This window comes from Malurus melanocephalus, unplaced genomic scaffold, assembly GCF_030028575.1.
Source record: "Malurus melanocephalus ecotype Western Australia unplaced genomic scaffold, MMel_1.1 scaffold_11, whole genome shotgun sequence".
Taxonomy (NCBI): Eukaryota; Metazoa; Chordata; class Aves; order Passeriformes; family Maluridae; genus Malurus; species Malurus melanocephalus.
In genome coordinates, this window is record NW_026623243.1 from 1,205,344 (window position 1) to 1,229,943 (window position 24,600).

At 34.9% G+C, this 24,600-nt stretch overlaps 1 protein-coding gene across 4 annotated transcripts in view; it reads right to left on the bottom strand.

Annotated features, from left to right (window-relative positions):
* Positions 1–24,600, bottom strand: part of CADPS2 (calcium dependent secretion activator 2) — a 270,492-nt gene that overhangs the window by 102,504 nt on the left and 143,388 nt on the right. For all 4 annotated transcript variants that reach the window (XM_057378528.1, XM_057378520.1, XM_057378511.1 and 1 more), the window contains exon 9: positions 2,284–2,350. In XM_057378528.1, coding sequence (XP_057234511.1) covers positions 2,284–2,350 — 67 coding nt within the window. The remainder of the gene's footprint in view (positions 1–2,283; positions 2,351–24,600) is intronic.

Here is a 24,600-nt window from a genome sequence, read left to right on the forward strand (position 1 = left end):
AAATCAGCAGCAAGAATTAGCCTGCGTGGCTGATGTGTTTAGAAAAAAAAAAAAMCATGGAAAAAATGACTGACTTTTCAAACATTAGACCAGATGAAATTAAAATGACAGAAGTGGATCTGCATTCTGATTACTGGAGGAAGATATCATCAGCCAATAAATGAAGTAAAACTCATCAGGTCCAGCTGAAGCTTTTTAACGAACATGTTATGGCCCTGACTTTTTCTGGTTTTAACTTAAAAACCTTTTAGAGAAGTGATTGGATAAAAGGATAAAAATCAAATATAATTAAGAGGTTAAAATTTCCAAATACTGTTACTTTTGTATAACTTTGATCTATTCTTTCAGAAACCATTAACAACTTGTAATATGTGCAGCAATAATGACGGTGCATATTACACACATCACACTCCTCAAAAATCAACATTCTTCATCTGATGTCACAACTGAGTTACATTTCCAAAGTATGTGTAAATCATACTGATAGCCTCTGTCTAGCAATGATAGCACTGAATTTCACGTCCTTGATATTTCACCAGTGCAAGCTAAAAGTTAATATACAGAAGAAGACTCGTCAATATGTCAATAATATATCAATACAACAGACTGGTTCATTACTGAATGCTTATTTCACATGTATTGACTTCAGCTTATTGCCAGTGAATGTACCACAGCAGGACTATATAAATGAGCCAGAGCTGTCTGGACACTAAATATTGATTTGACATTGTATTTTTTATATAGCTTTATTGACTTGATAGCTGTTTTAAAATGAAATAGATGACTAAATCCCATCACAGTAGGAAAATTCCTGTAATATTCTCCTCCAGTATTTTGATTTCAGCATAGGCAGCAGAGAATGGTTAAAATTAACTTGGCCAGAATAAAGGGGTGTCCCAGATGATGGCTCCATATTTCATRCACATTAAGAGTATTAGATGTCTCTTAGATGTACAGTTTAAAAATCAGATGATACCTGTGCCTTAGAGGACAAGAACAAGTTCATTCTTTTTGTGAAACAAGTGACAGGTAGGATAAGTGTTAAAGAAAAGCATGATGGACAAGGGAGCATGTAGACTTAGTGTTTTACTTTGCAACTTGAAACTATTTTCTGTTCACATCCATGCCTTGACAACTGTACTATACAGAGATCTTCCCAACAAATATTAACAGTCACAAAATGTCCTCACCTTTTTACAAAGGACTTAGGTAAAATCAGAACCCAAATGAATTCTGTAGACTTTCCAGAATCTCCTTCAAATACTCTTGGCTTTTAACATTAATAAAGAACTTGTTGAGTAACTTGTTGAGCAACTTTTTTTGCAACCTTATGATTTTAATCACTTAGGAGTMCAAGGAGACCAGGTGAGTGTGACTGACAGAGTGAGCAAAAAAATCAGGTTTTCTGTAAAGTAGTTTAGAAGTTTTTGCTCTTAAAAAAGCCTCATTAACAGGCTTCAACCTTTGTATGATAATTAGGGAGAATCAGATTTAAAGAGTTTTCTGTCAATAAAGCAGGAGACAACAGCATTCTCTGAACTGACTGTGAAGAACATCAAGTGTAATTTGAAGACAAGCACAAACAGAAAAACATTATATTTTTCCAAAGACTCACAAAAAATCAYGAATTTCTCTTTTAAGCACTCAAAATCTACTATTCTATTAAACTCAAGTCAGTATCAGGATTTACTAGCATGTGAAAATACTTACAGTTCCAGGGTTGGACAAAAAATTATAAARTAGGAGTCTAGCATATTTCTGTGGCCAAGAACAATTGCTACACCATATTTTCTGTAACAATTATATAATTTTACCCAATATAATGTTGCAAGGAAGAAAAAAAATATTACAAAAAATCACAAAAGTTCTTAATAGTAATTATTGCTGCTTTAATTTCAAAGCCAAGAAATATTTTTTGAGACAGAATCAATGAAGCAGTAAGTTCCATGTTGTGAAATATGGCTTTATTTTAAATTGAGTACTTGTAGAAAGCTGTCAGCAGACTATTACAAGGACACAAAAATTTCATCTGGAAATTTCTAGATTTCAGTTGAAATATCATTCAGTGTAGGGACCCATTTGTATATATCTATAAAATTTGGTCACATTTATGTTTACTATGTATTTAAATTTAAAAAAAAGAAATAAAGCTTGATGTCTATGCTGCAAGAAGCTTGGAGTAGTACTGCCTATGTTTCCTGAAGATACTGATTTACAAATTACTTCATACATAATTTATAGCCCAAGAATTATTTTATTGAAATTTCATGGCTGGCTACTAACCTGAACAAGCACAAAGTAGCGTTTTTTCCACCGCTTCCATACCTTCTGTCCTAGAGCATACAAATATCTGCAAAGGAAATAATAAAGGGAGTGGTTTTCTGTTAATAAGAAGCATTACATTAGGAGGACCAAACACATATCGGTGTATTAATTTGCTGTGTCTACTGAGCTGCTTCTTCAGTGTTGTCATATGCAGAAAGTGATTTTTCTTCTGTTTACTCAAACCATAAAAATGCAAAGACAWTCCTTTTCACTCAAAATAAGACAAAAGCCAGAAACAAATGACCTCATGTTTGCAAAGATTAACCTGCTTATCACTTCTATTTCATCAGTTTCATCTGAAAAATAGAAAAAGTATCTTAAAGTAGAACACTTTTGATTACACAGAAATACTGAATGTGAGAAAAGTTAAAGTCTCCAACAGTTTTTATTCCATTTGGTTTCCACAGGTTTGTTAGTGTTTATTTAGTCTGTGGGAATTCAGTCCCAGTGATAGCTTGATAAAATGCTCACATAACACAATGTCAGCGGATACACAAGATTAATTTTTTTTCAGAGTAAACTAGAATCTAATTTCCCAAACAGAAGCACTTCACTATAAAGACYCTTGGATGACAAAAACTCCTTGTCACCTTAGCAATTTCCAGGCTTTGAATCAGAGGATATAATCAGGAGTATCAACCAGTGAGATGAGAAAACTACAGATGCTGAAACTGTTTGGTGGTAGAGAGAGCACACTCATTACCCAAGAATTTGCAGTGAGTTTTCTGGCATTATAGTGACTTTTTTTTCTGTCACTGTGGTCATGTTGCACTGTGAACAAAGACAGCAAGAAGAGAAGGATGAGAAGTGAGATTGTAAGCAAGATCCTATGAGTGGTAAGGATCTGATGGTGAAAACCTGACAGGAGAGCAAAATATTATGTATGAGACATCCCTTCTGGCTTCTGTCAAATACATCTAGTACAGCTAGGCTGGTCAAAGGCAGAACAATGTCTGCTAGACCAATGCGTGCAGGCTCCACAGGGCACTCTCCAGAGGATGCTGGTACATACATTATGAAGCAGCTATAATAACTAGGATGGGAGATGGTTGGTCAGATGATTGACAGATGAACATGAGCCTCTCTGATAAGAGAATATGGTTTGCTGCCCTCTACTCACTTCTGTGGCTTTGCTGTCTGGTAGTTTGCAACTCAGACAAAAAACAGAGCAATGAACCAACATCTTATGTGAAATGAGTAAGCAAGACACAGGCAAAACCTTTTGTTATGCCTGTCCTGGGTGTACACTCAAGCATATTAGGCATCCCCATATTAGGCATCATAAAGGACAAATTTGTGTCAAAAATAAATGTTCAGCATCCTGCTTATTAATTATTGTTAGTCCAATTCTATAGTAGCTCCTTTATTATTATGACACCAATGTTTGCCCTTCAACTCCTGCTACACCTGTGTTGAAGCTCTACCTTACTTGGTTACTCTGCTTTTTATTTGTAYGAGAGATAAGAAAATTTGCTTTGTGTACACAATTACCAGTTGATGTGGCCTCCTTCGAATTGTCCAGATCTTGCCACATTTTTTCAACCTCTTGATTCTGTAACTATTATAAATTCAGTGAAAAGAAAGGGTTATGTCAGAAAGGGTACAAAAAAGGGCCTATATGGTTTATTTGAAAATTTATAATGCTTTGCACTAAGGAAGCATCCCTCGGAGTATCATGAAGTGATAGTTTTTGGATTTTTTGTGATGTTTCAGAGGGAAACTGTCCCACAGACTGTGAACACCAGTTCAAATACACAGTCCTCCATAGCTTCAGCACAAAGACATCCTGACTGTATTCTCACCCCCTCGGCGTATCTTAAATGACRGCAGAGAGCCATAGACTAACAAAGGCTTGCTTGAGAGTAATCATGGTATCATCAGTGGTGASTAATCCTCAGTGATACTGACCTCATGTTCTAACAAACACATCAAAAAATGAGTAACACAACCTTAGAAACTTTATGTTAATCATTTTTCATCATTAACTGAACCAGCTATAGGAATGCATTTTTAAAATAAGAGGTCTTAAAAGAACATTTCTTATCAGACAAGGTGATCTTTTTAGATTACTTGGCTGCCTTTTAAATTATTTTTCATGTAAGACTTACCACTTATAGCTCTGCAGTACAGGCAGAAAAAATATAAGATACTATAAATTCAAAAGCATAAAATAAAAAGGCACATAAAAACAAATTAAATAGTAATGTGCATTTTCATTCCTCCTACAAATCACTTCCAACTAAGGTGCTAAATAAGAGCTTCCTTGGGAAACAAAGGAGTGGAACATTAGCTACCTAAACTTTAAACTTTAAAATTCACAAGTCTTACATAAGACCAGGTAACAAAGAAAATGACATTCATAGCACAAAGCTGGGATTTAGTGTAGAAATGCAAAGCCTTATGCTGTCTAATTTTATAAATTGCTATAAACACATAGTTATAATCTGATGTCAATAATCCATCTCCCAGAGCCATCTCTAGTGGTACCAGTTTTTTTCTAATGTACAGAAATTCAGCCATTTACAAGGGATATCTCCTGTGCTCATTTTAAATGTGCCTGCTCCTGAAAGATAAAGAGATTAATTCTTACTCAAGAACCTAACATTTACACCTAGAAGGACCCAACATCCTAGACTTCTAGACTTCTTTGAACTTCTTTCTCATTCATTTTCCATTAAAAAAAAAAAAAAAAAAAGAATAAAAGAGGGAAGCAAAGGATCTAAGGACCTTGTTATATTTAGACTGTAATATCTAGGATCTGTATAAACTGCAGTTGATATCTAGAACAGAAAAAATCTACAATAGCCAGTTATCAGCATTAAATGACACTTGGGTAGAAAATAATTAGGTTAACAGATTCAGRAGAGAACTAAGTTGAAGAGCATTTTATTTTGAAGATGGGCAACTGCATAATTTTTCAGGAGCCTCAGGTAAATGCTAGCACTGCAAACCAGAACAGAACTTCACGGCCATGAACTCAGAGTTGCAGCCTGCTGTTTCCCTACCCATAGGTGTAGCAGTGTTCTCCCAGAAGTCACAGTCGCTCTCTCCATCCAAAATATTGCACACAAAATGCACTGCATCAATTGTTCAGACAATTTTAGACATCCTCAACAGCAACAAGAAACACAGAACAGTAATTCATTCAAACACTGTACCTTTCTTTAGGTAAAATATTTTGTGCAATACAAACAGAAAACTGGTATTCAGGAGTAGCCAGTTCCATATTTCTAAACATTAACCACACCATTTGCCTCAATTTTTCTTGCTCCAATTTGGATTCCAAAGTTGGAATAATCTAAAATAATTAYAGAATTTTTAAAGTCCAGCCATATACAAGGAAGGAAGACACTGAAAAGCTTCCCTTGTATCTGATCACAATAATAGTAACTGCTTAGATTTGACTTCTCTTTAAGATCATGTATTGACAATGCTTAATAAATATTCTGCCAAGAAGCAAAGRATTGTGTTTCCATGTACATTGAAACATATATAGATGACAGGCTTTTATTTTGTAAAAATATACAATATAATAAATGAGATATGCACACATAACATCTACATCTGTACATATKCACATTAGAGAACTCATTAATAGTTAGTACACATCTGGTTGCCTTCTTCAATTTTCCTATATTACTCATATAATGTCTAGTAACTTAAGACTAATGCACCTGCTTTTATTCAGCACATAGAAAGTAGGACCTTGATCAAATATGTTAAGTAATTAAGTGTGACCCCAATGTTAAGATTTTCTAACATGTTTTGTAGTAATATGAAAATGCAACCAAGTATACAAACCATGAAATCACTTTTTGGAGACTTTTTCTCATWAAAAAAACAGTTCTGCAACCTTMTTTTCTTCAGCACTACTTAATACTGCTTTCTTTCTCTTCACTCACTCCCGAATTAAAAAATAAAAATCAGATTTTCATGAAGTCACAGATTTACATGATTACATCTCACAGYGCTCACATGGTACAACCTCACCCCCCCATGTAATATTTAAAGTTAATTTTCCTCGAAAACAAATAAAAATACAAAAAATTACATTTCCACTACAAAACACAGAAACACCTAGATAAAAATGTTTTATATATCATCCTGTCTCAGTCAGTATAATTTTCGTCTCCAGAAATGGAACAAATAAAATGAACAACCATTTACTTAAAAAAGTCTGGGCATCACCATATTGTAATTACATGAAGTTTGAATATATCTTAGAGTACATTTCCTCATGCAAAAATGTAAAACCATATTGCTAAATATTATAGCTCATTTTCAGTTAGGTGGTGACATAAAGGAARGAATATGGCAGTTTATTTGCTCTAACTCCTCACCTCACTGCAAAAGTGCAGGGTTCTACTTTTTGATGAAAAAAATCAGCACTAATGAATAGCTGAAAAACATAATTGTGTGTGGAATACCAAAGCTATTCACTGTGGGAGAAATGAGAATACACTTACTACTTCTACAGAGATCATTTTTAGACCAGCCCTTTTATTCTAAGGAATGAAGCAATCTATCTACATCTTGAATGATAAATTCTCTACTTGTAAAAGGCTTCATTTATCACAAACAATGAAAAAAATATATGGAGAAAAATCAATACATGTAGCAGTTTAGTCCAGCAAAGGCCTTTCTTAAAGAGAAACCTCAGTCAAGGTTGAAAGAGCAATTAATGCAGTCTCAAAAATCTGGGCCACTCTGATAGAGTTCGGTTAACATGTGGCAGAAGTAATCATCCACTTGTGAAAATGATTTTCAGTTCATTCTCAAACACCTTTCAGACACTCATGATCCCATTTAACTGACAACAATACAGGCTATCCGTGGGCATCATTGCATTCGCTCAGAGAGCCAATGGGGACCAAATGCCCACAGGCACTTTCAGTCATCCCTGCGCCTTGCATAAAAGGAATCTTCCTTGCACTGCATTCCTCCTTTTATTTAACCCTGCAAGATTAAGAAATTTTTTTGTTTTCAGTTGAGGATGAGAGAGAAAACTGATTCAAGACAACAATATGACCTGGGTCATAAGAAACCTAGCTGTAAACATTCTCAGATTCATTTTAGTACTTTCTGTGCTCTTGAGAAAGAGAACTAAATAAGCCTTCAACAGATGGAATGAAAAAACCCAGCCTAAACTACTCTAATTATGCCTGCTAAGGATAAAGAAATGTTGAAGAATGTCAAGTAATAGAAACATCACAGCCACAGAAAACATTTCCATTTCTTCCAATAAGCAAGATACTCATCATATGAACAGGAAAACGTGTGGGGTTTTTTTTTGCTGCTAAACAACTTTTCACTTAAGAGTATAAATGGTTATTGGTATGCTGGATGATCTGATGTCCCTAGATTCTTTAACAGTGATATCTTACTATATTCTAGAGTGCTTCAACATTTGTGAATATGCATGCCAGTACTTATGGAACCTGTGAAGTAATTACAAAGGCAACTTGAGAATTATTAAACTAATTTATGTCATATCATGAAACATATTTGGTATGTAAAGTTTTGAGTGTTTGTTAAGACAGAAAAACATCCTTCAGGCTTTAGAGAATTACAGGCAATAAAAGATTGAAATCCTTCAGATGCAACATAAATGTAGAAAGCACTCTGATTCTAATCTAATTGCAACATAAATAGGTAATGCAGCTCAACTGCAAAACAGCTGGTGCTGTGGAGCTGMCACTCACTCTCTGTGCTTGTAGATGCAGCTTACTTTGGACTAGCCCTAGTCTGAACCCAAGGACAAAATATCAACCAGTGTATTGCAGCATGTATGGGTACACCCCTGAAGGTAATTAAATTTCACCTGAAAAGATGAGAGTCTGTGACCACAAAAGCACAGAAAGCAGGAGCTAAGAGACTGGTTTTCAATATGGTAATCTAAATTTAAATTCTGATGTTAAACTAGTAGAAAAAGTTTAGATAGCACTGCTCTCCCTTGCAAATTCACTTTGGCTGTGGAAACAGTTCTTGACATTGACAGACTTTAAATAACTCGGAAGCATCCTGGGCACCCAGAAGCAGCTGGGTGTCCAGTCTCATCATCTCTCCATGTCACTGGAAGCACATCACACTGCAATTAGATAGCAAAAAAACTGATGGCTTTTTTTTTTCCGCCAGGCACTTAATATATATATTTCTGATCTAGAAAGCCTAAATTGATTATTTAGGTTAATAAATAGGTTATACACATCCACTGATGGAAACAGCCAAAAGGTGTTGAAAACTTTGGTGGTAGAGGTCAGTAAGAGCAGTGAGCTCTTTCAGGAATGATACTTGGCTTTGATTATCTCTGACTGGTTAGGTACTTCTTTCCACTATGATTTTTGTATTGATATAATTTTAATTTCATAAAGAATACAGCCCACAGCAGAGCTATATTTTTTAATAAAACATAAGAAGAATGAGATAAATAAATTTCCATTCTAAAGACTATAAATTCAAAGTATTTTCATAACATTTGTTGTTATTATCATGAGTAGGTATTTTAAAGCACTTATGAATTAGTATGAAGTGGTACATCTAAACCAGCAAAGGCATGAGGAGGCATGCTATACATGGTATTCCTATTTGTGACTTGCTATGAAGGACAGAAATTATGATAATCTATTAGCCTAGCACTTTCCTTTAATTTGTGCACACAAGATGTTTATTCAGAATGTTATGATTCTAAAACTACTTTTTAAAAAAAAATTGATACCTGGAATTAAAAAAAAAAAACCTCCATAAAAGAATTAATTTAAAACCACAATTTAAAAATATCACTAAAGCTTTAAAACAAATCAGTTTAACAAGTCCTCACTTACACAGCATTGTTCTCTTAATAGGAACATTACTTGACACTTGAGTAGTGCTTATAAACCAAGCAATTACTCCTCACAACATGTCCAGTGCAGGAGGTTAGCGTTTCCACATTAATTTCTATGGGAGAGAAACCAAAGTGGAAAAGAGCAAGACTGTTCAGAACTTGAGGTCCCAGTGCACCAGAAAAAACACTCAAGAAAGGCTCACAACAGCCCTTATCTTCCAGAAGTTGGAAAATGCATTTCAGAAGCTTGTAAAGCTTTTCAGCCTCTTAACTGTGTGTCAAAACATATCCAACAACTCAAAAAACTCATTAATGATTGAAAAAAAAAAATTAAAAGACAATGTTCCAAAGCAAAACAGCAAATTAAATGTTTGTCTTTGCAACTCCTCTCTGCCACTTTCCGTGATCATGTTTCCTTGTATTTTCTATCAATCCAGTGTAAAGTGCTTGGAGTATATTTAATGTTCAGAACTGTGCAGATTACCCTTTGGAAGTTCCCTTCTGTCTCCCTGGGGTCTACCAGATCCCTACAGTGCAAAGATTCCTAAGTTAGCTGTTGTAATTAGTTGCCTGAAAAGGCATGATTTGAAGGAGGTTTTCTGTACTTAGGAATCATGAAAAGTCAATAATGTGACATTCATGGAAATTTTTTTTTTTTGCAGTCTGACAAAACTATTTATTCTAAAACACAATTCAGAATAATAATAAWAACTGGTTATTTTGCTCATTTCAGCCAATGCTATGAGATAAAACTTCTGTGGATGCAATGGCTGAACTTAGCTGATAATGTACAGAGACTACATTACCTGTAGAGATTTCAAAATGTTTGGCACATGGGCCAGAAATAAATTCTTTTTAGTTGTGCTACTACAGAACCATCCAGAATAGAAAGCATCAGAGCACAACTTAAGTGGTAAAAATGTAGTTACTTTCCTGGAATTAATACACAATCTTTGAAATAGCAATCTCTCCCCCACTGCAGAAATTAAATGTTTTKCATTGGGAACTACATGATTTTCTTCTAGATTAAAATTTTGACACTTCATGCTCTCATACATTAGAAAACTCCCTTTTAATCTARCAGACTTCATGTAAACATTGGATCCAATGAATACCACTTTTCTTTYCATCCAACACAGCAGGAAAACACAACACTGCTTGTATATCAATGGTGTGGACTATCTCCATCGTGTCTGGAGCATCTCTAAGGAATGCAGGAACAGCGCCAGACATTAATTTCCACTCTCACATAGCAGTGCAACTGTTAAGGCTTGTTTCCATTAACTCAAATTAGTTACATTTCATTGTGCATTTTAGGCATTCTGAGACAGGCTGTGAAAGAGAAATTTAATTGCATTGAATGTTTGCATATGCAAATAGTCATATCTGACTCAGAAAGTCCTTCATCAGCAGATGAGTGGAGTCTGACAGAATACTGAGATTACTCTTATAAATTTTCCCAGTCATCAGCTGCTGGCCACAGTGGAAGACAGGTTAAATGAATGTTTGRTCCAAGACAGTAAGGCTAATCTAACATTCTGATAGAGTCATACTGCCTCAAAATATCTRTCAGTGCAGAATAACAACTGTAGGTGATCCTTTCATTAAAATCTAGATTGAAAAAAGGACTTTTACAAAGAACCCAATCAGATCTCTGAAAATATCTATTTTAAAAAAAACTTCCCTATGCAGAATATATGTAGAATTTAAGGATGCCAGAGAAACAAAAAGCGTTCTGACTCCATGCCCCTTTGGCTCTTTTAAAGAAACTTCTCCAAAAGAACATAGAAGTGGCCACTCAAAAGCACATTCAGGACGGTGCCTTGTTCTCAACAGGACATGGAGGGAAGCACGCAGCTACACATCCTCATATACTCATGCTGTTACTGTTCCTAGAAGCTTCCTTATCTAGAAATGGTGTCTCTGTGTCTGTAACATTTCAAGAGATTTTTGCTTCAATTAATTTCCATAATGGTTTTCTCAGTCATTTTAAACTTAAAATCTACACCTAGTAGCACAACTCCACATCTCAAATGTCTGTGCCTGAAGGCAGCTCTTATGGCTCACACTGAAACTGGCACCCACTAATATTATTCAGCAATTGTCTTGTGGCACCAGAAGAGMGAGCTTTCAGTGTACAGTAATTTGTATTAGAACCATTAATGTGATTGAATGCTTATCCTTGGAAATGCCACACATTAGTAGAYAATATAAAACTGAATTCTGCAGGGCTTTAGAAAACAACAGAAATGCTTTACTGAAAAATATATCCCCTCTGAGAAAGTTCCTCATGTATTTCTTTACAGTATTCAGGATTTTTAAAATGGATTAATATAATTAGGAGAAAAAATCCTAAAATGCTTTTTGAGTGGTGATTCGGAGAAAAAAATGCTATGCAAAAAAGGTACAAGACTGTAAAAAAGCACAGATTTGCTTTTTGTCAGAAGTTCTTTATCATAACAAATAYGTAGAAAATAAAATATTCAAATGCTGTTCCTTCAGCAGAGTCTCTAAACYGGAATTTATGTGCAAGTGGAGATGTAAGTAGGAATTTAGAAATACAGAATTTTCTACCCATGAGGGAGCATCAGAGCCATCTACTGGGGTCAGTCCAGTCCTGCTGCACAGGCTTGTCTGACAAGTAAYTGTCTCCCCAAAATTACAATACTACAGTGATATTCATCTGTAAAATTACTGTTAAATAAATTTTTTTTTAAAAAATCCATAAAATCAAAAGAAAATAGAAGCGGTAGCACTGATGAATTGGATGTGAGAAAAGGTTTGATTAACTTCCCCACACTGGAAGTTTTAGAAATACTTTTTTTTAAAATGGCATTTATTTGTAAATAACACAAAGGAATAAAATTTCTTCTAAGGATGTTTGGGTCTTCCATTTAAATGGAACAAAAATTATAATTATTATTTTTAGTATTACTCATTAATTGTTCAAATCTGAGATTGAGATTTTTCACTTTCCCCAAATATAACTTTACATATGAATATGTATATTTGTATTTAGACACACAYATATAGAAGGACCCATTTCCCGCTGTAACTCAATCAAGCATTAGAGAATAGAGMAGTTCCTGTGTCCTGTACGCATATCAGAATAGCCACCTCCACTCCCCAAAAACTTGATTTACCACAATACTATTACAGAGTTCATCGGACTTTGCAGAGCTAAATGTTCAACTAGGCTTTAATAACTCCCACAATAAATATTTTAAAACCTTCTTCCAAAATAGGTTGTGTATATACAGAGAAAAACTTCAYATTTATAGGTAGTGAGAAGCTACACTTCAAAACTTCTAAAATTAACATGCAGATCCTTTACTTGTATTGGCCAGAAAAACATGCAATTTTTTTCCAATTATAAATGTTTTCAGAAGACAATATAAACAATCAAAAATGAGATTAATTTAGCTCCWTTACAATCATATTTCTATCTTCTCCCTTAATTTAACCATGCTGCCCTCCTGTGGATGTCAGGACATGCATAACGCCATGGCCCAGAGTAAAAAAATCTGTCTCAAATTGATCCCCGTTCTCTGTTTGTGGCAGATGTGAAAGAAAATGCCACCGTGTAATCACAAAAAGTGGTTAAATTAAACTTCAGGCCCAGGGCTGKGAAAGTTATATTTCAAATAGTTTTAAAATGAGTATTTTATATCAGTAGAATTTCTTGTTATTCCACAAATCATATATCTGTGGGAGCACAGAGTCATACACATTAATAATAGATTTATGCTCAAATTAGGGGGAGAACATTCATTGCATAATGATGAGTTACTCCATCAGTTGAAGTGCCAACACAGTTGAACACATCTATTATAAAGATTATCCAACAACTCAGAAAGCATAGAAGTAATTTGCAAAAGTATCAGTATCTAGTAAACCAAAAAATGCTAATTAGTTAAACTGTAGTATTTTTTGCCTGATRCAGAGATACCACACATATCTTGAGAAATTATTGAGTCAAAAATATGTTACATCTTCAATGATGTTTTAAAAGAACAAATATAAAAGATGGTTTGGAACAGAAGCATCTAAAATTAGGGGGAGGTCTATAATCAATTATTCAAAGAAATTATCTCACACAGAAAAAAAATTCCTTTTCAATCAGTTACATTTACATAAAGTCTTTCTTGTTATATGGGGTGTTAATTATCAACTGGAAATTAATATTTTGCTYTAAAATGTTTATATAACTGGAGCTCATCTAAACTCAAGAGTTGTTCAGATTTGTTAAATTACTTATTTAAAACAGAACAGTGCAGAACAGATCCCTAAACGACTGAAGTACAACTGCTGGAGTGACACAGCACTGTTGGTTTTTCTTCCAGACTAAATTTCTAAATGCTGACAAACTGTGCCTAAAGTCTTGATGATAAAGAATGCCTTAAAATACTTCTCTCTCTGAAAAAAACTTAAGTTTTTAAAAGCTGTAGTGTTATTTTCTGATACTAAAATATAATGTTAGGAAGTAAACACATTTTCTTTAGAATCTTCTTARGACTTTAACTCAGAAACAAAAATGAAAGTGAAATACTAAATTTTRAATCAAGCTGCTCTGTCAAAATATTTTACATATTCTTGAAAAGACTGCAAAATAAATAAAAAGTCTCAGGAATGCAAAAAAAAATGTATGAAATTCTTTGGGACCAGACTAGACAAGACATTTAGTTTAGTCACATGCCATTTTGTGCCAATTAATGAAGTTGTTGACATGTCATATCAATAAAAAACAAATGACCTAAGTAATGGGACTAATTAAATGAAAAAAGATAATTAAAAGCTTCTCAATATACAATAAAAAATATGGCTTAAAGTGTTCTATAATGTTGTCTTTTTATTTTCCCATTATCTGTGTCTCTGCTGAGTTTTAATCAGTGTATCTATATGCATAAAACATAGTGTCCAGATGTTAAAGTGTTGATGGCAAGAATCAGGTGTTCAATTAAAATATATTGAGTGTGCAAAGAAAAAAAAGCCTTCCATTAAGGAGAATATATACAGCTCAATTAAAAATGAATGTAACATTTGTGATTAAGTTGAACACCCACATTCCATAATTACAATAWAATTTTACACTACATGATTACTTCATTAACTTAATCATACAATTCCCATCTAAGGATCACAGTTATTTTCTGTTTGAAATGGATCCATTGCTTTTCAGTATAAAAAAAAAAAAAAGGTAAAGCTGCATTTACAGAAACCATTGGTTTCTCTCCTCTGATTCTTTTTWTATTTTCATCAGTAGTGAATGAAAAAAAAGGCAATTGTAACAACTGTTACAATTGTTGTTACTGTAACAACAATTTTTAGAGATCTTAGCCTAGCAAGTGTTCTCACCTACTGGCAATATTTGTAATATTTAACACCAGTCCCAGTTGCACTGTTTGTGTAACTTCCATTTCATTTTAATCTATTCATTACTCAGAAGGTGTTTCTAAAGGGCTTGACTAAAAGATCTGTGAAATGACACCCCATGCCCAACCTATTGCCTTTAATGTAAAAAGAAACATTCCGTACTCTTAAATCTTTAGACCCGTGCTTTCAGATCTTACTTTGCCCTTCAAAACTAAGACTTTAAAGCAGATGAAAAAGGTTAGAGAGCTACAAACATTCWGTTTTAGAAAAGAGAATTGCTGTCAGCTGTCCAGCTGTGAGGGGAGCACATTTKAAGGCACACTTCTCCACACTAGCACTACTTCAAACTGAGCCAAGTTTCTTATTCTCTTTTACTTGGTCTATCACATGGTGCAYTCTAATAAGGACTTTGAACTTAAAATGATCTCAAAATTTTAATCATTAGTTAAAATCACAAATGTAGGAACCCATGATAAAAAYAGTAACTTCTAAGCCACTGATTTATTGAACAAGGGTAACTAGTTGTATATTAAGGATTAGGTACACTTGTCTCATCAGAACCGTATCAATCATCATCTTTGGAAAATTCTATGAAGGAAAGCAGATGGCAGTTTTGGGCTGGGAATCTTCTAACATTATCAGAGAAACTCTCCATTGTGGTAAGGAAAGGGAAGCTGCTCTGACCCTGATTAAGATTTAGTGGTGGAACTCAAACTTACCCCTACCAGAAGACTTGCCCTGCCAATTTTTCCCCATGTTACTTCATACAAACAGCATGAAAGATCACCTTAGAGGTTGTTGCTCCAAAGACAAACCGTATGCATTAACACACATGCATTTTTTCTTGAGACTCCACCCAGAGCACACTGTCCAGCCCTGGGACAATGTAAGGACATGTTCCTGCTCAAGTGAGTCCAGAGGAGAGTTACAAAGATGCTCAGAGGTATGGAGCACCTCTCCTATGAAGAAAGGCTGAGAGACTTGGTGGTGTYCAGCCTGGAGAAGAAATGGCTCTGAGGAAACCTTAGAGTAGCTTTCCAGAATGTAAAGGGAACCTACAAGGAAGCTGGGGATGGACTTTTTGCAAGGGCATGTAGTGACAGGAGAAGGGGGAATGGCTTTAAGCTAAAGGAGGGTAAGTTTAGATTAGATTCTAAGAAGAAATTCTTTCCTGTGAGTGTGGTGAGACACTGAAACAAGGATTGCCCAGAGAAGTYGTGGRTGCCMCATCCCTGGAAGTGTTCAAGGCCAGGATAGATRGGGCTTTGAGCAACATCACTGAACAGGCACAAAGGTAATTTAAAATTAAAGCAGGTTGGTGACAGTAAGCATGCAAAAARGACTATTTGCAGTGCAAGATGAGCTCTTCTTTACAGTTTTTATTTAAATAAAAAGAGTGAGATAATAATGCAGAACTCTGCACAAAAGCATCTGATGACATTGCAGAAACTGCCAGCTTACCAAGGTGATGCCTATTTKGGGATGAGACATGCTCAAGGCCCCTGACTAAACAGGGCCCCTGACTAAATGTGTTGACATTTAACAGGACATAGACTATTAAAGGTGCTAGCTATGACAAACATGCTATTTGAGCAAAGCAAGAGTAGTGCACAACCATGGGCTCTGCTATTATGTCAAAATTAAACTCAGTACTTTAATAATTGAAAACATAMTGTGGAGAAAAAACAAGACCAACAAACCACTTAATTGAATTTATAAAAAAGTTACCTCTGCCTTTACATCCAGTATTAGAATTATTTTTTACTTTACATCCAGTGTTAGATTTATTTTTTCCACAAAGACAAAAATATTATTGAAATCCACCCTCAGACCCAGGATAACACATCTGACCCTACAGTTTCTGAGGCAGTATTATGACACACAGGGAGGATTAGACTTGTTACATACTTTTAGAAATTAATTTTGCTGCTGTAAATACCTTTGATTTTGTAAAGGCTTATATTCCACAAAAATTAGGTGAATTTTACCTTCCTACAAATAACAGATGGGCAGCACAAGAGACAGAAGGACCTAAGAGGTAGGTGGCATRCCCCCATCCTTGCAGTTAATAGTACTGGCACTCTCGGTATAGAAATAATGCCAGGCCAGTCCAGACCACATGCAGTGTCAATCTACGTCAGGTGAAAGCAACTCTCTTAAATTTGATGTCACAGATTAGTGTATGGTACCAAAAACAACTCAGATCACCTCAGGAGAAAGGCTAATAAATAAAAGGCATCTTTCACCTGCCTGATATGTGTGCTATGCTTATTTGTAATAGGATATAACAATATAAACAAAATCTAAAACAATTATTTAAATAAGGTTTGGTCCTGCAGTCTGAGAAAATAATAAAATTGCTTAGCTGACTATGTCCGGCATAACGTTATGAATATCATAATCAGTTACATCTTCATTACTTCAGACTCATGCATGTACAGGAAGTTTCCAGACAACTTTCAAAAGAMACATAGATGGCAAAAAGTTAAAAATTTTAATCTGAAATAAATAAAAATATAATAAGAAATAACACATAGTATTTACCATATATAATTCTTGAATAGGTTATGAAGCAAGAATACTTGCAGGCACTTTCATTCTAATGATACTGTCAGCATATTTCAGGTGCATTTACAGAGCAGCAAATTCAAGCAAAATGAAAAGTCAGATTTTCCTCTAARTGACACTTTTTCAAAGCTATGGGAGCTGTGTAACATACATAAAGAAATTTCAGCAGAAGTCAACTTAAACTTTCCAGTCAGACCAGAGTCTYCCCAGTTATGCTGAAGAGTTACTGTGAAATTACCAGTATTCTGATCTTATTACAGCAAATTTTAGAACACTTGTGATGTGATAAATTTCTTCAACAATTATTTTATTAAAAATAAGGACTCTACTCTGTGCTTTACTTGTAAGACAAATGATGCATAGTAAAAAAAAAAAAAAAATGTCCTGCCTATATTTCAACTAATGTCCATGAAATTGCTCAGATCATGAACTTCCCTGTGAGGACYTAATAAGGCATGCATTTTCCTGCAGCATGACAACATTTAATTTTTTAATACTACTTTCAATCCACATAGCACTGACTGGTCAGCCCATCTAGTCTACTTTCTTGGTAGGARAAACACATGCAAATGAAACTTAAACCAAAGTTATTACTTAGTGTTTAAAAAAAACATCCCAGGTACAAATCAYAGTATTTTCTCAATTCCTCCCCTACAATTTAGTAAACTTAAGGTCTATTTTCAGTAAAATATGAGTGCATCATTTCACCTTCTAAATTACCACCCGCTTTGCTATTTTTAATGAAAATAGAGAAAAAAATATCTTYTGCACATTAATGACTTTCCAAAGTTCTTATCTGCGCATTTCCAATAACAGGAAAGACTGTTTAGATCGTTTCTTTTTGTATTTTTTAAAAATCCAATAAAGCAAATATTTACAACCACAAATACAAGATTTCACATGTCAACATGTATTTCAGGTACTTGCAGGATTGAAACCTTAATGGAACCTTTGACACGGACATCAATAGAAGATGCTGCCCAGTTTGGCCCAACCACTTTCAGACACTTAAATCAAGTACCTAAAGAAAAAAGGATTTATCTACATTGGTAAATTAATCTGAGTAAGTAGTGTGCTTTTGAAGAAAATCCCTTCACCTCTCCAAAGTTGCAGCACTGGGTTCACACAGCAGAATTGATCCAGGGTGGGTGAACTACACTCCTCTTGCATTAAATGAAATCAGCTGTGGTGCTCAGCTCTGCACCTCACACATTCCAGGCACTAAAGTGCAGTAAATCTGGGACAAGACACGACAGAGACTGAACAGTATCCCCACAAATACATGAAGTGATTACCAGGTCCTCAGCAATCACTGAGAACAGATCTGTTTGGGCACACTTCACAGTTGGCTCCCTTTGTAGYCAGGAGACACATCCAAACAGAATTCAGGTCTTCCAGATTACCAYCTGGATTACCCATTTGTATCGGGTAACATAATTTTGGCAGCCATCAGTGGCTAAAAATCCTTCATAGGTGCCTCAGACAACTCTACTGCTCTTTGAACAATTCATTCTTTAATTCTTCTCTCTCCATGGCAGGATTATCACATGCAATCAGCCTTCTTGGTGAAGGCTTAATCTCCTCCCACTGCTGCAACAAGTGGCTGCTGCYAGAAGGTACTCAGTTGACCAGGCTCTCTCAGCAGTGATGGTGATTCAAATTTACCCAAATGGAGAAGCATAAATTAGGAGTCAGCCATATAAAACTAYGATGAAAAGTCCTAAGTGATGCTGCAGCACAGCTCATCACCATCCTTATGGCCTAGAAATGTGACGAACTGAGAATTGCTGCCAAAYGTTTTTTCATTTACTTTTTTTTTCCTTAAACATGCACACAAAGATCAGGAAATTGAGGTGGGAAGAGCTTTAAAATTAAGAATTGTAGATTAAAAGTTGATAGTATAGACTACAGAAAAGTCTATCTGGCTGTTCTATGGGTCACTAAGATGTTTGATCCTGGATTCAAAGATATTACATGATAAGAACAAAAAAAATTGTCATTTACATATGAATGCAAGGCACCATTAAGGTAAATCATGAGAGATAATTCATGCCAAAAGAATAAGAGTTTAGGAYACGGTGAGACTGTAAACAACTGCATTAAAGAAGGCTGAGAACAAGGTTAGTTATGGATAGTTACCAGAATGACCAGCTCACTCCAGTTGCTTATTTTCGGAGGTTAAATAAGGACTTTAGAAAAGATGAGCCAAAGAAGGATTTGACACATGTAGTAGTGATTATGGGGATTTTCTGTACCTAATCAATTATGCATACTCCATCCCAGTGAAGGCAAGAAGATATTGAACAACTATTGCTACAGTTATGATCTAAAGACATACATATAGAACTGAACCCGCATCACTCTGCTCATCACAGAGCTGAAGAAAACCCACCTTAACATTTCAGAAGCTTTAAAGTGAAATAAAAGAAAAAGAACTGCCCTGTATAAAGAGTTGTAATAATTTCTAATGTGAGCAGAATCATGATTTAAACATAAATTACATATTAATAAGAACAGATTCTCAAATTTATTCTCAATTATTTTACTTCATTTAAAAAATGCTATGAGCAAAAGCAAACCAAAATTTTTCATAAARAAAGAACTATTTTAAGTTTTACTATCAACCTTGCCTAACCCACAGATTATTTTCACATGAAGTCTGTTGTGATTAAGCTAAGTGAGTTTGGATCTAAATTTGTATCTCAGCTTTTACAAATATTTCAGATTAATTACTATGGAACAAATGAAGAATGACACCTTAATTAGTAATGCTTCTCTTGGCAATTAGGATTCTCTTGGCTTCTTTTAGCAATTAAAGTGGCAGTGGCATATCATTAAGGTCTTCAAAGATTCCCTGTACCTCCTCAGAAGCAATTACTGTGGGAAGCACTGAAAATCAGGCTCATAGCTATAATCTGTTCTCTAAGGATCTAGCAGCAGGAGAAACTCTTTTGCTTTTTCCACCCATAATACTGTTGCATTAATCCATTATCATTATCCAATCAATCATTAATGTAATTTTAATGTGTCCTTTCTCATGAAGTTCAATTTCATTTTTTTAAAAAGCAACTGATTATAGTAAATTGATTTGCAAAAGTGTGTAATAGTAAAATAATTTAAATGAAGACAGTTATCACATTAGCACTTGTCTGCATGGCAAGATGCTAACATTCATTTAGCACAATGAAATACCAGCATTAACCAGTAACCAGCAAACAGAAAATACTCATATGAGACCTTGGTACAATAGTAGTAACACCTCCATGTATCACTGAAAGTGATGCTTGTAACATACATAGGAAATTTTGACCTTAAAATATATAAATGCATGTCCCCTCACRAATGTAAATATGAGGACAGGTTTATTAGAATTCAGCCAGATAAGATAGATACAGCTACATAAATGACATTTTTGACCCTCTGATTAAACAAACAAAAAATACACACCATTGCTATCGGACCCAATTTTAAATTGTTAATCAATATAGGCCAAAATTTGACCAATATTTCTGTAGAAATATGAATCCACTGTTTCAATTTTTAATTTTCTGTTACTTTCTCAGTAGTCTCATTCTTTGTGTCAGAAGTTCTTGAAATGCTTGGATTTACTCTGGGCTGGGATTCATGAGTTTTGTCCYGCAGAAAGGGATACTGACACACTTGCCTTAAGGGTCTTGGATCATCAGAGTCAGCAACTGTCTGAGATTTACTTTTGAAAAGAAAAATAATTTCCTTTGTAAATTTTATTAAAAAGCTCTTATGGTGAACTTCATGCAKTGGTTAACTCACAGATCAGCGATGCCAGTTCTTTCCAGTACAAGGTGTTCAGCAATGACTACATTCAAAGAAGTTTTCTAAAGTTTGTGGCCAGGATACTTTTCATAGCAATTTGTGACACATCCTTTTTCAGGATTTTTCACTGAGTAGAGAAAATATCCTCTACACATACAGAYATGTGGTACTGAATATTAGACAACACTTTGGCACAACCTGATGTAAAGCTGATGATATTTTTTACCAACCTCCCTTTTTTCTTCAACAGTTCACTGTGTTTGAAATTCAAACAAAGCCTATTTCATCAGCCATACAATATATATTCCACAAGTGGTAAAGACCTGGCATTAATACAGTTTCCTTCAGCACTGCAGAGCTACCTACAGCTACCGTGCTTGTCTTGATCAAACGTGAGATTGTAATGCAAGGACTAGACTGAAAATGGATTGGGAAATGAAACTTTGTATTTCACTCCTCTTTTGTCACACCTCTCACCCGAAACTCTGCTACTGTATGCCTTCCTGTCAGAAATTACAATGCAATCTTTCACCCAGTGTCTCAAAGGTATATGGCAAGTAAATRYAAGGACACATTGTCCATACAATGAATTTGAAYATTATCCAACTCTAATTCAAAAGTGTTGCAAACATGTAAATGATCCCAACAGTTCTGTAGTGCAGGTACTGGCATCACTGGGTCAGTTTTTGGGTTTTGTGTTGGGTTTTGGCCAAATATTATGTCTCTCTTTCTCTGCTACCAAGTCCCATGACCTGTTCAATTAGAGTAAAAAGCAATCTCCAATTCACTTTTGCTTCATAAATAAGTTTMTTTATGAGAGAATTCCCTTTAGAGATATATGCTTTTGTTCATCTTCCCTATTCCAGTCATCCCCATTAGCTTATAAGGTACTYGTTGGAAAAGGTTCATTTGTGTGGGTAGATGAGAATGAAGTTYTTTGGACAGCTTGGGCACTACACAGAGGTCAGCTACATGGAGCAAACCTTGCTGCATCCCCTTTGCCAGGAATAGGACCGACAAGAAAAACTGTGCACAACATAAAATCATAGTGAGAAGGCGTGACTAAATTTKACTTAGACCCAGCTGAGATGAATACACACAATTCCTGCAATGGGATCATCTTGCAGCAGACTGCTGCATCCCACAGTGTTTCAACACATTGTAGCAAGATTTCACAACTGTGACAGACAGGAATCACGCGTATTTTTGTTATTTGGTTAGTGAGCCAAGAACAATCTTTGCTTTGTGGTAGGTATCCCTTTCCCACACRTGAGGAAGACTGGTGGAGGATTATCTTTTCACAGAGGTAATGTCAAATGCCACAAAGGCAATCTAAAAACATTCCATTTGTATATGGATTGCTGGTCATCTCAAAAAACCGGAAGGCCTGATGCTGGCAGAGGGCAATCTCTGAAGTATTTTTAGAATTATTTACTTTCTAAATGTATTTGAAACTAATTAGGAGTAATTGTAATTGAAATTATAAAGAATACTAACTACTCTTCTTATGAAAAAAAAAAGGAAAAATTTTTAACAAAACCACAGGCATTAAAATACAAATGAAGCATGTTTGCTGCCAMATACAACACGCTGTGTGTGTTAGAGGACAACACAAGTCCTAAACTGTCACCACAAAAATCCTCACAGAAATTAAGTGATATTTATTTAATATAAAATATTTATTTAATTTMGTAAGATTTGAATAAAGATTAATTTATTCATATTCGTAACTTTGTAAATAGAAACGACTCTATATATAAAGATCAACATAGGAAGAAACGCAAGAAGGGAGAACTTTCCTCTTGGAGGCAGTAGCTGAAGTCACTGCTTCACTACCCTTTTCTAAGAAATGCAGTAGCAGGAAACAGGATGCTAGATGGTGCTACTGCGCTGACTTTATGGTTACAATCAGACAGGCAGCACAGAAACTTGTAAAGACAAATCAAACGCTCTATAGGGATCCAGAAGAGTTTACATATGTAGAAGAAGAAATGCTGCAGTTAGGAAAGTATTTGAGTATTTTAATATTTCAGGAAGTTCAGGAAGTTATGCTATGTTGATAAAAAATCAAAAAGAGCAACAGGAATCTCTCAGATAACCTGCTCTTGCTTTTGAGAGAGAAAAACGTTAAGGAGAAACATGTTTTCAGTAACTGTTGAAAAATAATATACAAACTTTTATCTTGTAGAAAGTAGTACTAATTGAAGAAATCTATGCTTCATCTTGCCATATAATAACAAGCATTAGTAAGGGTATTATTGTAGGTTTCTAACACTTTCCTTAACTTTGAAGCAATTCTACACCTATTCATTTAAGAAAATTAAACTTAAAGTTTTACCATAGCCAAAAATTTGTTTCTATTTTATCTTTTTACTGTTGGTAAAACAAATTATTTAGAATTATTCTGACATATTTGTGTGTTTTGGCTTGRAGACTAAGGATTGAAACACTTCAAATTACAAAGGCTTATCTATGACAGAGCTTGCAGTGCTTGCTAAGAGAAGAGTGATTGTATTCCTGACATYCTACTTTATCTGTACAAGTAACCCAGAACTGCAATAATTTCASTGTAGTCACTTTGCATACTTTTCTGAAATAATGATAGTGAGAGCAGGTCTCATCTTCAGATCAAACCCAGATAACACATCTTACAATTATGARGGTAATTCTGTTTCTCATCCTGCTCTTCTTTGCCAGGTGACCAGGGACAAACAGCCTGCAAGATCTGGCAGCACCCTCATTCTGGCTGACTTCARTGCCCCCGTGGCTCTTCTCAGCTGAGGGATGAGCTCAGCAGCAGCTMTGACTGCAGTTTATCCAGGTAACAGGCACACACGACAGCCCTACCACTGAGAAGCCAGCAGCCCCCAGTGCTGTCCTCAGCTTTGTCACCAAATTGCCCATGACCTTGGGTGATCTCTGTTCATTCCTGTCTTTCATTTCACTCAGCTACAAACTGGATTATACTCATCTTCCTCCCTAAGGATGGGCGACAATAGTAGTAAAAATGAAAGGAGAAAATTACTTATCCACTAATTCTGCATCTTAGAAGACACCTAACCAGGGCATTTGTTTCACAGATTTCCTTTAGTTCTGAAATTACAGCAGCAGGAGAAAAAATGTGATTCTTCAGTCATATTCAGAAACCAGTAGCTATATATACCATTTATCAATGCTCTCCGAAGAACACTTCAGCCAATTTCAAGTRCAAAATCAGAATTAGCTAATCATTAGCAAATTAATGGTGATCTTTATAGTTTCAAAATACAACCATAAACAAAAAAMCACAAAACAAAACCCAAAACATCAACAAGTTGTGAGAGAAAAACACTTTCACACAGATTCCTAATGATTATGGAGACTATGAGTCTAAAGAAGTCACCAGAATACTTTCTTAATAGASGAAAGACAGAGAGAAAATGCTAAATGCTTGCAGAATGTTTAYTCCAAATGCAAAAGTTTAAGAAACTAGAGATATGTCATTTCTACATGCAACATGTCATAGCAGAAAGTAGAACAAGATATATAAGAATGAATATTGCCCTTCAAATCTTGGAAAAAATTCAGGACAACAGCTAGGCTGAAATGTTTTACTTTGGAAGTCAAACTCAAATAATACCACTTTGTAATACTGACCTGTTCATACTTCTCATTTTGTAAGAATTTAATTTTACTTGATCATTCATTTTCCTTTTTTTTTTTTTTTTTTTTTTTTTTTT